We start from the raw sequence: 14435 nt of genomic DNA on the forward strand, positions 1-14435 counted from the left end.
CCTGTTGTAACGTATTGTAACCTGTCTGCTGTGAAGACAGGTTTTCCTTTGTGCTTATTTTTTCCTGCTATAAAATACTTTTGGGATTTTACCAGAGTGTCTGGCTGTTTTTTCAGTGGGTGTGGAGGTCTGGGAAAACCCAGACAGAACAGAATAAAACTCCACCAACCACCAGACACCTGGTGCTCATTTTGGAGGGGTGGTTTGGTTGTTTTGTTCCTTGCTCTTTGCTGCTGGTTCCTGGTTGGACTTCTTTTGTTTGTCGGCTTCCTGTTTTTGCCTGTCACCATGGATGTTTCTGCAGCTGACATGCAGGCTGTCTTTGCAGAGTTGCGAGGGGACATTGCTCACTTGACCCAGACAGTCTTGTTATTACAACGTCAAGTGGAGGTTTTGTCCCAGGCGGCCCCACCCCAGGCGGCACCTGTGGTACCACCTCCAGCACCTTTGCCCAGAAGGAAATGTTTTGTGGCGATGCCGGAAAAGTTCTGGGGGGACCGGCGGCTGTTTTCTGCGTTCCAGAGCCAGGTGCAGCTTTTTATCAACGCGCAGATGATGCACTTCCCAGGGGATGACCACAAGGTGGCGTTTCTGTGCAGTTTATTGGCTGGCCCTGCAGCGTCGTGGGTGGCACCTTACCTGGCCCGGGATGATCCGCTACTCCAGGACTACAATGCTTTTTGTGACTTGCTGCGTCACCAATTTGCGGACCCGGTGCAGGAACAAACGGCCACGTGGGCGCTGAAGCAATTACGCCAGGGTTCGCGCCCCCTGGTGGACTATATGGCTGACTTTAGGTCTCTGGCCGGGCAAGTCCAGTGGAATGAGGCTGCCCTGATCGAGGCCTTTCAAGATGGACTATCCGACACGATGTTGGACGCCTTAGTGCATGAGGTGATGCCCGGCACGTTGGACGGTTTGGAGCGGCATTGCTTGGCAATAGAGGCCAGGCTGTTGGCCAGGGAAGTCCGTCGAGCGGGACGGTCCAACCCCCGTGCATCAGGCGTCCCGCCGACACCTGTTTCGCGGCGGGGGTTGTCAACCGTAAGCACCCCGGCTCCGGTCCCTGCGCCCCGACGTTTTTCACCAGCGCTGCCTCCACGCTTGATGGATCGTGTTGCTGCCGGGGAGCCGATGGACGTAAGTTACGCCCGACCCCGACAGACCCCGGAGGAACGAGGGCGTCGGCGGGCAGCTGGGTTGTGCTTCTATTGTGGGGCCCCGGGACATTTTGCTGTCGTTTGTCCCCACAAGAGGCGGAGCACCGTGGCTGCTGTCGTTCCTGTACCCTACAGCCCTCCCGTGCTTCCCATGGCGTCCCCTGTGCAGTTACAGGAGACAACCCCTGGTGTCCCCGTTCCTGCCCTGAACTCTCCGATGGCGGGGCCTTCGTCTGGATGTCCTCCGTCGCCGGAACGATCGGGAAACGAGGGGGGCCCGGCTTGGTGGCAACACTAGGTCGGGCGGGGATCCCACTTTCGTCTGACTCCACGACTCCCGAATTTGGACCGTTTCGACACCTGACGCTTGCGGTGACCTTGCATATCGCGCAACGGACTCGGACTTACCCCGCGTTGGCCCTTGTGGATTCGGGGGCGACGACGAACTTCTTAGACGAAGCCTTTGCCCAACGTCATTCCTTGCCCCTTTGTCCTGTTACCCCGCCATTAACTGTGGAGACTATCGATGGGCGGGTTTTGTTGGCTGGTCCCATCCTTTTCCAGACCCTGCTGGTGCGGATGTGCATCGGAACTCATGAGGAGGCCCTACAGTTTTATGTTACCAAGGGGCTTCATTTTCCCCTCGTGTTGGGGTTGTCATGGCTGCGTGCACATGACCCACAGGTGGTGTGGTCTCAGAACTTGGTCACCTTCTCCAGTTTGCAGTGCGTGGACCATCACCGACATGTGTGCGCAGCCCACGGCCCAGTAGTTCCCGCGATTCAATTACCCCGTTGCCTCGAGGAATTCGCCGATGTGTTCAACGAAAAAGAGGCGGATCGGCTACCACCACATCGGACGTATGACTGTGCCATTGACCTGCTCCCTGACGCCAAGCTCCCGGCTGGTCGTTTGTACTCCATGTCCGAGCCGGAGCTTGTGGCTCTCAAGGAGTTTGTGGAAAAGAATCTGGCCAAGGGATTTATTCGGCCATCCAAGTCCCCTTTGTCTGCCCCTGTTTTGTTCGTGAAAAAGAAAACAGGCGATCTTCGCCTCTGCTGTGACTATCGCCGCCTTAACGCCATCACAGTGCGGAATAGGTACGCCTTGCCCTTGATCCCTGAACTCATGGACCGGTTGCGGACGGCAACGGTATTCACCAAAATCGATTTGCGCAGTGCGTATAATTTGGTCTGGATGCGGGCCGGGGATGAGTGGAAGACAGCGTTTGGCACGCATTACGGCCACTTTGAATATACAGTGATGCCATTTGGCCTCACCAACGCCCCGGCCGTGTTTCAACATCTGATGAACGACGTGTTCCGGGACATGTTGGACCATTTTGTGGTGATTTACCTTGATGACATTTTAGTGTATTCCCCAAACCATGCCTTGCATTTGACCCATTTGCGCCGGGTCCTGCTCCGGTTGCGGGAGCAGCAGTTGTATGCCAAGCTGGAGAAGTGCCAATTCTTCCAGACTACCGTCGAATTCCTGGGGCACATTTTATCTCCAGGTGGCATTTCCATGGACCCGAATAAAGTGGCCGCACTTCAGTCTTGGCAACCTCCACGACGGGTGAAAGACGTACAACGTCTTTTGGGGTTTGCAAACTACTATCGGGCTTTTGTTCCGGGGTATGCCACGTTAACCACGCCCTTGACTCGGTTGTTACAAAAACAAGTCCCATTTGGTTGGGGGGAGGCGGAACAGCGGGCTTTTGATGCCCTGAAAGCGGCGTTCATGGCGGAACCGCTTCTGCGCCATCCTGATCCCGCTCAGCCGTTTGTGTTAGAAACCGACACTTCAGATGTAGCGGTTGGCGCAGTGCTTCTCCAAGCCCATCGGCCCGGTGACATGTTGTTTCCGTGTGCCTACTTCTCCCGGAAGCTGTCTCCCTCGGAAAGGAACTATACTATTTGGGAGAAGGAACTTTTAGCGGTGAAGGCCGCCTTTGAGCATTGGCGGCATTACCTGGAGGGGGCCCGTCATCAAATCGAGGTACGGACGGATCACCGGAACCTTGAGTATTTGCAGACGGCCCGGAAATTAAACCAGAGACAGATCCGCTGGTCTTTCTTTTTCGCGCGGTTCAATTTCCGCATCAGGTACACTCCCAGTGCCCAGAACCCCCGAGCGGATGCCTTGTCGCGCAAGCCAGAATACACGCACCCGAAGGAGCTGGCCCCTCTGCAGACAATGTTACCCCCTGCAGCTTTGGCTGCCACTCAGGACCCAGTAGACTTGCGTCACCGTTTACGGGAGGCGCAGCGTGAGGATGGGTTTGTAGCGCAGAGAGTGCGGGAGTTAACACCCAATTCCCCATGGACGTTTCAAGACGGTCTGCTTCGGTACCGGGGGCAGCTGTATGTTCCCGCCGGCCCAGTGAGAGGGTTGATTATGACCCAGTGTCATGACTGTCCAGTGGCGGGGCATTTTGGTCTGTTTAAAACATTGGAGCTAGTCTCTCGGACATTCTGGTGGCCACGCCTCCAAGATGATGTGCGTTCCTATGTGGCCACCTGTGTCCAGTGTCGTACGGCCAAGGGGGTGACTGGAGCCCCACCGGGATTACTGCAACCTTTGCCCACGCCTGAGAGACCCTGGGGTGCCGTGTCCATTGACTTTGTCACTCATTTGCCTTCCTCTGCTCGTTTCACGGTAGTCATGGTGGTGATGGACATGCTCACCAAGATGGTGCATTTTGTCCCTTGCACTAGGGTGCCCACTGCCCAACTCACGGCTCAAATGTTTATTAGTCACGTGTTTCGGTTACATGGGCTTCCGGATCGAGTGGTCTCTGATAGGGGCACACAATTCACAGCCCGGTTTTGGCGGGAATTGATGTCGGCCCTGAATGTGTCCGTGTGCCTCGCCTCGACGCAGCACCCCCAGACCGATGGCGGTACAGAAAAAGTGATCGGGATATTGGAACAATACCTGCGGTGTGTAGTGGCGGATCGCCAGACGGATTGGTCCCGGTTTATCCCTGTAGCGGAGTTCGCTTTCAACAATTCCCGTCACTCATCGACCCGGCTCACGCCCTTTTTCGCAAATTATGGATTTCACCCTCGCTTCTTTCCCTTGACCCTCCTAGATTCCCCGGTGCCTGCTGCTGAGGACTTTCTCTCAGAGCTGCAGGCGGTTCACGAGATGGTGAAGAGATACCTGAATAAAGCCAAGGAGGACTACAAGAGGGTGGCTGATCGCTCCAGACGGGATGTGCCCCCCTTGGTGGTGGGGGATCAGGTGTGGTTGTCCACGAAATATGTAGCCTCTGAATTACCCCGGCACAAACTAGATCCCCGGTTCCTGGGTCCTTTTCCCGTTGAGCGGGTGATTAATCCGGTGGCTTACCGGCTCACCCTGCCGGACAACTTGCGGGTTCACCCTGTGTTTCACCGTTCGCTGCTAGTCCCTGTCCCTCCCGATTGTCCGCTCCGTCCCAATGTTCCCGTGTTTCCTGCCCCGTGTGTTCGTGATCACCTCCCTGAAGCTATGGTACATGACGTTGTGGATTCCCGTTGGGTGGATGGGTGTTTCCAGTACAAGGTGCAATGGGTAGAGGGGGATCCGGATGATTGCTCCTGGGTGGAAGCGGCGTTGTTGGACGCTCCCGATCTTCTTCGGGCTTTTCACGCCCAGTTCCCTCAGAAACCGCGTCCTCTCCGCTGGCAGGTGGGGAGGGGCCTTCCGCGGGGGGATGGTGTTGTGGTTCAGCCTGGGACCCCTCCGGGAATGGCTGATTTGCTGTCGGCTTCCAGCTCAGAGGGAGAGGCTGAGGACCAGGAGGTGCAGACTGACGAGGAAGCGGAATCCCAGGCTGAAGAAGAAGGACAGCCAGAGTTCCACCAGGGGGAGCTCTCCCCAGCAAGCAGCCTGGATTCCCTGGGGGAAGATGCTCATGACATCATAGATATGCGACAAAGGAGAGCTAATCAGAGACGAACTCAATTGGCTAGGTATTTCCAGCATTAGAGGTCACAGCTGGGTTTGGGTGTGGTGCTTGGGAAAGGATAAAAGGCGGCCCCACCCTTCCTGGCTTGTGGAGTTTTATCTTGGAGATTCGTGAGACCTGTCTGTGAACTTTGGTGGCTACAATCCTGGTTTGTGCCTTGGACTATTGAAACCTTGGGGGGGGGGTGCCAGCAAGAAGCTTGTGAAATTGACTGGACATCAGGACCCTGTTGTAACGTATTGTAACCTGTCTGCTGTGAAGACAGGTTTTCCTTTGTGCTTATTTTTTCCTGCTATAAAATACTTTTGGGATTTTACCAGAGTGTCTGGCTGTTTTTTCAGTGGGTGTGGAGGTCTGGGAAAACCCAGACAGAACAGGAGAGGGGCGGCATATAAATCTAAGTAATAAATAAATAAATAAATAAATCATTTTAATAACATTTAAGACTTCCAAATATTCTACTTACCACCATTTCCATTGTTTAAGGCCAGAACAGCAGGTGGACCTGGAACTTCCATTTCATACAGTAAATCTGAACCCTCAAAAAAATGAAATGGAGATACTGTTACTTGCAAACTCTAACATTTAATTTTAATGTAGAAGTATAAACTGTCCTATTTTCTCCTGGGCTCTGATGTATACATTACTAGCAGAACTGCTAAATTGATAGATAAGCAGTACATTTAAGAATCCATTATTTTGAAGAGATCAGAATATTGGGGAAAGGTAATACGTTTATTTGAATGTTGGTTCTTTGTATTTAACAAATATGTATTTATACTACAGTGGTACCTCGAGATACGAGTTTAATTCGTTCCGGACCTGGGCTCTTAAGTCGAGCAGCTCTTATCTCGAACGACTTTTCCCCATAGGAATTAATGTAAATAATTTTAATTGGTTCCAGCCCTCAAAAAACTCACAAAGTTAGTCTAAATTATGCAGAAAGACATGTTTTTAATGAAGAAATGTACATGTACATATAAATGAATAATGAAGTTTCTTTCACTTAACTTGTAAACTTTCTTAAACTTTTAAATTTACATATGTTCAACTTCTCTGCCACCCAATCCTGTAGGACAGAGGTCCCCAACCCTTTTTGCACCAGGGACCGGCTTTAAGCGATCAAGAGAGGAATGGGTGAATGAATGGACGGAGGGCGGGAAGGAAGGAAGGAAAGAGGGAAGGGACAGGAACAGAGGAAGGAAGCAAGGAAACTTATGAAAGGGGAGAGTAAGAGAGGAATGAGTGAAGGGAGGGAGGGAGGGAAGAAGGTGGGAAGGAGAAAGAAAAGAAGAAATAGAGGAAGGGAAGGTAAAAGAGAGAAAGAAAAAGAGCAAGAAAGAAAGAAAGAAAGAAAGAAAGAAAGAAAGAAAGAAAGAAAGAAAGAAAGGGGGAAGGGACAGGAACAGAGGAAGGAAGCAAGGAAACTTATGAAAGGGGAGAGTAAGAGAGGAATGAGTGAAGGGAGGGAGGGAGGGAAGAAGGTGGGAAGAAGAAAGAAAAGAAGAAATAGAGGAAGGGAAGGTAAAAGAGAGAAAGAAAAAGAGCAAGAAAGAAAGCTGCAAGCACCCCCCCCCCGAGCCCCCCAGGCCGGCTGCAACCTTTTAAAACACGCGCGCCGCTTCGCAGCTGTCTCCTGAAGCCGAACGCGGAAGTTAGCGTTTGGCTTCAGGAGACAGCTCCTTGGCGCTTGTATCTCGAATTTGGGCTTGTAAGTAGAACAAAAATATCTCTCCCCTCCCAGCTCTTATCTCGAGTTGCTCTTAAGTAGAGCAGCTCTTATGTCGGGGTTCCACTGTACTATATTTTTTGCCTATTAATTTTCTGGAAATAAGACTTTGTATTGTACCTTTATTTTTAATATGATTGTAAGACTAATCAATGAACTATCTAAACAATCAAATTATCCAAAATTAGCTTAATTCATCCCAACACATACATTTATTCCTAACTAGACTGCAGACCCAATCAAAAAACAAATGATCTTCAACAAATCACTAAAGTTGTGCTATGTTCCTTCCTGCTTCAAACGCTCGACTATCATCCCAGTGCCGAAGAAGCCCTCCATCAAGGAACTGAATGACTACAGACTAGTCGCTCTAACATCTGTAGTTATTGAAAGGCTAGTGATGTTCCACTCGAAAACCATCACGGATCCACTGTTAGACTCCCTGCAAATTGCATACCAAGCAAATAGATCAACAGATGATGCTGTTAATATGGCTCTACACTACATCCTTCAACATCTGGAATCTCCAATGACCTAAGCTAGGGTCCTCTTTGTAGACTTCAGTTCAGCATTCAATACCATCGTACCGGACATTCTCTTAACCAAACTAAATCAGCTAGCGGTACCTGAACACACTTGTAAGTGGATCACAAGCTTCCTAACAGACAGGAAGCAGCAGGTTAAGCTAGGAAAAATCACATTAGATACATGTACAATTAGCATTGGTGCCCCCCAAGGCTGTGTACTCTCACCATTTCTCTTCTCTCTGTACACTAATCACTGCATCTCAAATGATCCATCTGTTAAACTACTGAAGTTTGCAGACGATACAACAGTGATCGGACTCATTCGAGACAATGATGAATCCACATACAGACGGGAGGTTGAACAACTATCCTTGTGGTGTGACCAGAACAATCTAGAACTGAATACACTCAAAACCGTAGAAATGGTGGTAGACTTTAGGAGAAACCCTTCCACCTCTCACAATACTAGACAACACAGTATCAACAGTATAGATCTTCAAATTTCTAGGTTCTATCATATCTCAAGATCTAAAATGGTCACCTAACATCAAAAACATCATCAAAAAAGCACAACAAAGAATGTTCTTTCTCCGCCAGCTCAGGAAGCTCAAACTGCCCAAGGAGTTGCTGATACAGTTCTACAGAGGAATCATTGAGTCTGTCATCTGCATCTCTATAACTATCTGGTTTGGTGCTGCAACCCAACAGGACCGACACAGACTTCAGAGGATCATCAGAACTGCAGAAAAAACAATTTCTGCCAACCTGCCTTCCATTGAGGACTTGTATACTGCACGAGGCAAAAAGAGGGTGGGAAAAATATTTACTGACTCTTCACATTAATTGTAATAAATAATGGTTAGTACTAATGAATCAGGCTTCAATAATGGCAACAAACAAAAAAAGGTTTACCTGCAAAACTCTAAGAACTCTATCTTGACATGCTAATACTGGTATAATGCAAGACTGTTTATCTGGTGGAAGACAGAGAACATCGTTGATTTTATCCCCCGATAGATAATAGTGCTGATCTTTACAGTCACAGTAATGGTTATAAATGTAGCTTGCACCAAGAAAGAGATCTGATCCAGATATATACCTATAATAATAACAGCATTGTAATTAAATCTTTCAGATTTAACTAAGAGGGTTTTTTATAATATGCAACTGAAGTTTGCATCAGGATGGTTTAATTATATGGATTTTCTTTTTGCCTATATGTGAGTTTCAGTCATTTTAAAGTTAAATATTTATTTATTTATTTATTTATTTATTTATTTATTTATTGGATTTGTATGCCGCCCCTCTCCGGAGACTCGGGGCGGCTAACAGCAACAATAAGGCAGTATACAATAGTAATTTGGTATTAGAAATGATTAAAAATCCATTAATATAAAAACCAAACATACATACATTCATACATACCATGCATAGAATTGTAAAGGCCTAGGGGGAAAGAGGATCTCAATATAGTAAGTAACTAAGCACTGTTAAGTCAATGTTTAATTTACGCACATAGCTTTGATGTTTTCTGTGAGGTTGGTGTTAAACGAAAGAAACTGTTTCCCTTTTTTTGTGAACCCTCGAACCTCGGAACCAGCAGCCACAAAAATTTTCTCCTGAAGAGTATTAAGAGCACCTCCCAGTTCTAGTCTTGCAATCTTTTCTCCTGGCAAAGTCTTGAATACTGGCTAAAATACAAAAAATAAAGTATATTCTGTGTCATTACAAAATAAAGGTTAATAGGATTTGAATGACTGAAAATATAAGTTCTTTCTACCGTCATAGTGCATTTGAAAATGTGATCCTTCAAAATGGTTATCTTTAAAATTACTTGACATTTTACAATAGTAAGTTACTTTATTAATCTAATCTAATTGTTAATCTAATTGTTTATCTATATAAATCAATAAACTTACAATAGCCTCTCCTTTTTTAATTCCAAAGCAGGTAATCACACCATCATGGTCTCCAGTAACAATCTTTAAAGTAAAAAAAAAAAAAGATATGTATTTACTATTGTTTTAAGAGTAGAAAGGAAAACAAATCCTTTTTGTGGATGTATAAATTATACACTGATCTAGATTATTTTTCTCTTCTATTTAATTCTTCCTTTTAAAATGCTGTGTGATACTTCGAAATGGCTATCTTGTGAAAAAATAAATTTTGTGAAATGGGTAGCAACAGAAAGTATCACAGGCAAATATTCAAGGAGGGAATTACAGTAAATAGTCAATTTAATATACTAAACCTCTGAGAATTAACTCATGGGCAGAAGAGTTATAATTGTACTCAAAGGATAAAAAAGAAAAGATAGAGATTGGGGGGAAAAAGGACAAGTAGTTTATATAGAAACCAGAGGAATACTGTATAGTCAGGATGGATATTGTAGAAGAAGCCACAATGAAATTAATGAAATTAAATGTAAATTGATTAGATACTTGTCAAAGGATATATGAGGAAAAAAACAAATACATTGTAAAAATAAGATGACGTGATGCCAAATTATATGTTGAAAATATAAGAAAATTAAGAGGTAAGCTTAATAGTTTTTAAAATAAACAACATGAGATTAAATAACAATATAATTATTTGTATTTTAGGATCGTACACACATAAAGTAGATATAAATATTTTTCTATACTATTTTTCTTTTTAAGAAAAAAGCACAATTTTAAAGTCTGATCTTTATTACATATAATTATTTTAATAAATACATTTGTATATGGCCTTTAGCTCCAGAACAAAATATGGAATTTGAATCAAATAAATAAATACCTTCTGTATAGCTTTGCGTCCTGATGCAGGGAGCAACTTCATGGTTTTCTGAGATGTCACACCCACCTAGTTTCAAATAAAAATGTTAATACTTAAATTTGAATCATCCATTTTAAAATCAAATTTCATTGATTAAAATATCAGTACATTAAAGTTACAGAGAAAAACAAATATTTAATGATTAAAATGAATGCTTTCCAAAATGATATTGTCTTTCCAACGTATCATTGGGTACGTATGCATATGCTTTCGCTTTTTTATATGTATACTGGTAGTCCTTAAAACCATTCATTTAGTGACAGTTTGAGTTACAATGGCGCTAAACAAAAGTGACTTATGACCATCTTCAACATTTATGACTTTGCATAATCCTTGCGGTCACATGATCAAAATTTGGACATTTGCTACTGGCATATATTTTTGGCAGTTGCAGTGTCCCAAGGTCATGTGATCACCTTTTACGAATTTCTGGCAAGCAATGGAAAAATCAGATTCACTTAATAACTGTGTTACTAACTTAACAACTGCAGTGATATACATAACTAAGGCAAGAAAGGTCATAAAATGGGAAAAACTCACTTAAAATTGCCTTATTTAGCAACAGAAAATCTGCTCCCAATTGTTGTTGTAAATTGAGGACACTATGATACTGGGTAGAAGAGTAAGAGACTATGATTCAATTGTAAGCATGCAGCTTTCCTGGGAAGGAGGCCATTGCTTCCATCCCAAGTCTGAGAGAAGGTGATTGCCCAAAGTCGCTCAACTGACATTGTGCCTAACGTAGGATTAGAACTCAAGGTATCCCAGTTTTTAGCTTGATGCCTTAACCACTACACCAGAGGTGGGTTTCTCCTGAACCTGTAGAAACTTGCTGGGGATGTCACAATGACATCATGAAAACGGTTTTGTTGATGCCAGTCTATGGATGGCACTCTTTTTTTGGAGGGGGGGGGGGTTCTCAGGATTTTTTTTAACGCATGAGCAGAAGCCAAGTTTTTGGCACTGTGCATGTGTTGCCATGTTGGTTTGGGCTTTTAAAAAAAAAATTAAAACAGCATTGCGCTTGTACGCATGTGGCACAAGAGGAAGCAAACCCTAACAAAAAAGTAACAAGAACAAAAAAGCCAACCAAATTTTGAGGGAGATCATGCCATAAGTCAGGCACCACATCCAAAAAAATATGCCTCTTCTACTAGACAACATGGAATACAACAACTAAATCAGTCCTATGTGCTAAAGAGCTTTACAAGTACCTTGAAGGAATCCCACTGCAAGTATGTACACTCATATAGGGCTGTTAAATGGACATACTGAGGTTCCCTTATAATTATTCATTCTGTTACAATTTGCACGAATTACAGCCTCTATATCAGAGGTGTCAAACTGGCGGCCCGTGGGTTGGATGCATCACGTGTAGGCCATGCCCACCCTGGTCCGCAAAGGAGAAAATGTCACAAAAGTCACATGATGGCAACGTGACTCCGTGAGCTTTTCACCTGTGCTCTTAATGGTCTTTAAAGGCAACCCCACATAAGCATTTGCAGTAATCCAACTGTGTTGGTGACTACAGCATAAGTGATTACAAGCAGCGCGTCCTATTTCAGCAATGGTCACTATCAGCACACTAGGATTAGTCACAGTTATCACTTGTTCCTTGAGGAGTTGCATATCCCAGAGAACTATCCTCAGTTGTGAACTGGGTTTAAGTGAGGAAATGCTGCTCAAGGGAACAGGCCAAAAACAGGAGCTAAGAATGAAGTACGTATAGAAATATTGAAATATGAAGTAGCAATGAATTTTTTATATAAGGTCTATTTTAAGAAGTCTGCTAATAGTTTTACGATGATAGGTTTACCAGATCAGAGTTGCAGAAATATGGACACCCAGGAGATGGCAAGAAAAAGATCTGTTTCTTATTAGTGGTCATCTAATCTTTTGTAGCCTAGATTTCTTTTTAGCCCCCGTGATCAACAGAGATACAATACCCCATATTTTCCTGTATTCCTCTGTGGGACCCAGATTCTGAAAATAAGAATTTAAATGTACTTGTTTAATACATGGGGTTTGTGCCAAGAATCTATATCCCAAGCAAGTAAAGTACTGGACTGAAGCCAAGGTATCCCTGGGATCAAAGCAGTTGGGAAGGTGAGCATGGCTGTGCAATCCAAATTTCAATGCGTGTGTGTGTGTATGTGTGCACAACTGATACATGATAAAATGGGCAGGGCTTTCATTATAAGCCATTAACTTGATCTTTTGAGCCACCCACCACCTATTGTGATTTTTTGACTGAAGCTACACATTATTTCATTTTATAATGATGCCTCTAGTAGGGCCTACATTGGACCAGATGCATTCTTGGGTGTATAAGCTATGCCTTCCCTATTTTGCAATACAATAGTTTCTTTTTGTTTTAATTTGAAGTTAGAAACAATTAAAATGAGATAATTACTTCTCTCTCAAATCAGCCCTCTCAGAAATTTCCCTCAAAGCTTCCTTACTAATAAAAAAAACTCCAATTATTAAAGTTTAACTAACCAAAAGGATAAAAGGTAACTGTGTAGGTCATAAGATACTTTTATATCCAAAAGACTGAAAGCCCCACAATGATATTCGCATATCATTTTTTCACCCCACAAGATTATCAAACTATTCAAAAAATGAACTGACTTGTCTTCCTCCGATCATTGGTAAAATTGCTAATTCCCAAGCCAGGCACTGTTAAAACGGTGCCATCTGGATGGATTGGGCTACAACTCCACCTCCCGGCCAATACTGTCCACAGGTAATCCTTTTGCGGGGCTTTTTGTGGGTAGGCTGCCATAGATGTCCGAATAGGGGTGGTCTGCAGTAACAACCGCGTAGAGAAGGAAGAATTTTTAAAAACCCGATGCTTCCAGGGGAGGGGGCGCAAAACAGCCGACATTCGTTCGCCGTCATAGGCATCGCGTCCGCCCGCTGTACCTGCAGGTAATCCATCCGATTCAGAATCAGTTCCATGGCAATGGACAATCGGCAAGTTACCAAGGCCGGCTTCGGCGTTCTCTTTGCAGTACTCCGCGGGCATCAGTATCGCGAAAGCTTAGGGCCTAAAACTATCTCCGGCCCTCTCTCGTTACTATGGCGACGAGGCAGATTTTGCGTAAAACCGACAATGCCCTGTTTTTTTTTTATTGGAGGAGGTGCGCTCATGGGCAGGACGCTTTGCTTTAAACGCGCCTCGTGATTGAAGAAGGAGCTGTCACTCAAGTGAAATGAATAAATCCCCAGCTAGGGATAAAAACTCAAAAGAGCATCTGAAATCTGGTGGATGCCAAGGAAGAGAGGAATTTTCCCAAGCGGAGTCTTGGATTTAGCAGGGGAACGAGGCTGGCTGGGGGATTCTGAGGGGACTGGAAAGCACACATTTCAGACTTGTCAAGTTTGAGAAACACCGTGTTAGACAAAGACATTTTATTTTCACAAAATAATAATAATTCAAACCGTGTGTTCAGGCGGGCGCCTGTTAATTGACACGTGTTGTATGTAGTTAGCCCAAAAACGTTATTTACTCAATTTACGGTTTATCCAATTCACTACAATGCGATTAATAAATTGGTATAGCACAGTTGGCTCTTCTATGACTTGAGGACTTCAACTCCCAGAATTCCTGAGCCAATCATGTTAGCTCAGGAATTCTGGGAGTTGAAGTCCACATGTCATAGACGGGCCAACTTTGCCTACCCCTGATACAGCATGTCTGCTAGTGTTAGTCCTAGTTTGTGATTCATCCTACTAGGCAAAATAATAGGTGTACTGTATACAGTATTTTAATTGAAGGTGCATAGAGAAAAAATGTGAATAGATTCAAAACAGTAACATACAAAAATATTGTGACAATTGAGTTGAATTTTGAATAGAAAAAGCAGAGTGACCATAAATGCTATGTCCCAAAGATGCTTTTTTTTCAAGAGGCAACTGGACTTTCTGGCTTTCCTTTGAAGACGTTTTGTTTCTCATCCAAAAACCTTCTTCAGTTCTGAATAGAGCTGCTTCAGCTTCATAAATGCTACAATTGGTGAATAGGCATAGTACACTTTTTGTATCTAATAAATTTAAGATTCAAGTGGTTCCACATTGTTTAGCCTTAGATCTGTGAATGCAGGTAGTCTTTGACTTATGAGTCATGACCATGCATTCAGCAGTCTAGGCCACTGATGGCAAACATATGGCACTGGTGCCACTGGTGGCACGTGGAGCCATATATGCTGGCACATGAGCCATTGCCCTAGCTCAGCTTCAAC

General features: G+C 44.6%; 1 protein-coding gene across 1 annotated transcript in view; it reads right to left on the bottom strand.

Annotated features, from left to right (window-relative positions):
- The window catches only part of BBS7 (Bardet-Biedl syndrome 7), a 28324-nt gene extending 15028 nt beyond the window's left edge, over positions 1 to 13296 (bottom strand). The window contains exons 1-6 of the mRNA XM_070757659.1: positions 13117 to 13296; positions 10153 to 10218; positions 9294 to 9356; positions 8890 to 9065; positions 8287 to 8473; positions 5585 to 5657 (exon numbers count right to left, since the gene is read on the bottom strand). Coding sequence (XP_070613760.1) covers positions 5585 to 5657; positions 8287 to 8473; positions 8890 to 9065; positions 9294 to 9356; positions 10153 to 10218; positions 13117 to 13152 — 601 coding nt within the window. The 5' untranslated portion in view covers positions 13153 to 13296. The remainder of the gene's footprint in view (positions 1 to 5584; positions 5658 to 8286; positions 8474 to 8889; positions 9066 to 9293; positions 9357 to 10152; positions 10219 to 13116) is intronic.
- Between the last annotated feature and the right edge of the window lie 1139 nt (positions 13297 to 14435).

Source organism: Erythrolamprus reginae, chromosome 7 (assembly GCF_031021105.1).
Source record: "Erythrolamprus reginae isolate rEryReg1 chromosome 7, rEryReg1.hap1, whole genome shotgun sequence".
Lineage (NCBI taxonomy): Eukaryota > Metazoa > Chordata > Lepidosauria > Squamata > Dipsadidae > Erythrolamprus > Erythrolamprus reginae.